The sequence below is a fragment of the Pinus tabuliformis genome, chromosome 5_1, assembly GCF_031772625.1.
Source record: "Pinus tabuliformis cultivar Carrire ecotype Pingquan chromosome 5_1, CPIR1, whole genome shotgun sequence".
NCBI lineage: Eukaryota > Viridiplantae > Streptophyta > Pinopsida > Pinales > Pinaceae > Pinus > Pinus tabuliformis.
This window is the reverse complement of record NC_142305.1, coordinates 681,282,482-681,284,407: the sequence shown is the minus strand read 5'-3', so window position 1 is coordinate 681,284,407 and position 1,926 is coordinate 681,282,482. Positions and strand designations below refer to the sequence as shown.

Here is a 1,926-nt window from a genome sequence, read left to right as displayed (position 1 = left end):
GATGTTGAATATTTTGCTGTACAGAATCTAAAATGTGGTTTTTGTTTACATTTCTATGCAGTGCGTCCGAAAACCATCATAATATTTTCGAGGCATCCTGATATTTTCATTTGGTATCCTTAGAGTAGGATCTCTAGGATTAGGAATTAGAACTAGATCTCTAGGAGCTGGTATGCCTCTCCACTGCACGGTTGTCGGCTTTCTCCCTCAAAGATGTGAAAAACTGCATTGTTTTAACGTGATTTTCTGCTGCTACTTTCTCAATCAATAAAACAAAGTCCCACTTTTTCTGCCATTCAAAGTGGATATGGCTTGTGAAGAAACAGTTACCCCGATGACTGGAATCGGGTTTGAAGGATTTGAAAAACGGCTAGAGATTGAGTTCTTTGCATCTTCATTTTATACTGAATCAGGGGGCAGGGGCCTAAGGGCACTCACTCGAGCCCAATTGGATGAAGTGCTCAAAGCTGCTGAATGCACCATTGTTTCTGAGCTCTCTAATGAACATTTGGATTCATATGTGCTGTCAGAGTCGAGTCTCTTTGTTTACCCATTCAAGATTATTCTCAAGACCTGCGGGACAACCAAGCTGCTGCTTTCCGTTCCTCTGATATTAAGCAATGCAAGCAGCCTGTCTCTCTCTGTTAAAAATGTTAAATACACTCGTGGAAATTTTATCTTTCCTGGAGCCCAGTCATTTCCTCATCGCAGGTTTTCTGAAGAAGTGTCATATCTGGATAAGTACTTTGGAGCTCTAGGAGCCGGTGGGATGGCTTTTGTTATGGGAAATTCTGGAACGGCTTACAACTGGCATATCTACTCGGCTTCTGCTGATGGTTTCGCATTGGAGGCTGCGTCTTCCCCAATTTTTACACTAGAGATGTGCATGACCCAGCTTGACCGCAAGAGGGCTTCTCTGTTTTACAAAGATCAGTGTAATTCCGCAGCAGAAATGACACTTAACTCCGGTATATCAAAAATTCTTCCTCAAGCTAAAATCTGTGATTTTGAATTTGATCCTTGTGGTTACTCCATGAATTCAATTGAAGGACCGGCTCTATCGACAATTCATGTAACTCCTGAGGATGGTTTCAGCTATGCAAGCTTTGAAGCCATGGGTTATGATCCCAAGGATTGTGATCTTGAAGCATTAGTGGAGAGGGTATTAAGTTGTTTCAGGCCTCTGATATTCTCTATTGCAGTTCATGTCAAGGGTGGCGCGTGTCAATCCTCATGGACCAATCCAGTTTGCCCACAGGCTTATACTTGTGAAATGATAAGTCAACAGGAGCTTACAGGGAACTGCAGTGTCATATATTACACTTACAAAATTGGCAATGCTGAATCTACCCTGCCTTCGTTTGCTTGGGAAGAGGAACGTGAAGAAACTGATTATTTGCAAGTGAATTAGAACGGAAAAAAGCATATTGAGTGCAACGATGAAGGTTTGATGTGCACATCCAGCTTCTTTCTTTCTGGACTCTTCACGATGGGATCCACTGCGTTCTCAGGCAATACTCTGTTTGTGTAATTTATCACTTTTTTTGCATTGTGGGGGGGTTGTAGCGTAGGATATTTTCATTTGCAAAAGACAAACAATCAGTATGTATGGGTAAATTTCCGGAAAAGCTATTAGTAGGGTTTAGATAATTAAGTTTACTGTATTTAGAACGTGCTAATAAAAATATTTAATATTTTTAGAGTAGGGAAATCTGTGATTTATGAGCGAATGATGCTGGATCCAGTAATATATTTTCATGTATGGACATGATAGATTGGCCCAGCATCATTATATTATAGTTTCATTTAATGTGAAATAAAGGTCTTTTCACTAATTATCAAAATAACATAGAATTTATGAGCAATTATGAGTTCAATTAATATACTAAGTTCAACTAATATTCATACATATTTATGTGTATCTCT

The 1,926-nt window shown here is 39.4% G+C and overlaps 1 protein-coding gene across 1 annotated transcript; it reads left to right on the top strand.

Moving 5' to 3' along the window:
- The first annotated feature begins 307 nt into the window (after positions 1-307).
- LOC149166786 (S-adenosylmethionine decarboxylase proenzyme-like) lies at positions 308-1,411 on the top strand. Its single transcript, XM_089430261.1, has one exon. It carries the CDS (start codon positions 308-310, stop codon positions 1,409-1,411), a length of 1,104 nt encoding a protein of 367 aa, XP_089286387.1.
- Positions 1,412-1,926: the final 515 nt, after the last annotated feature.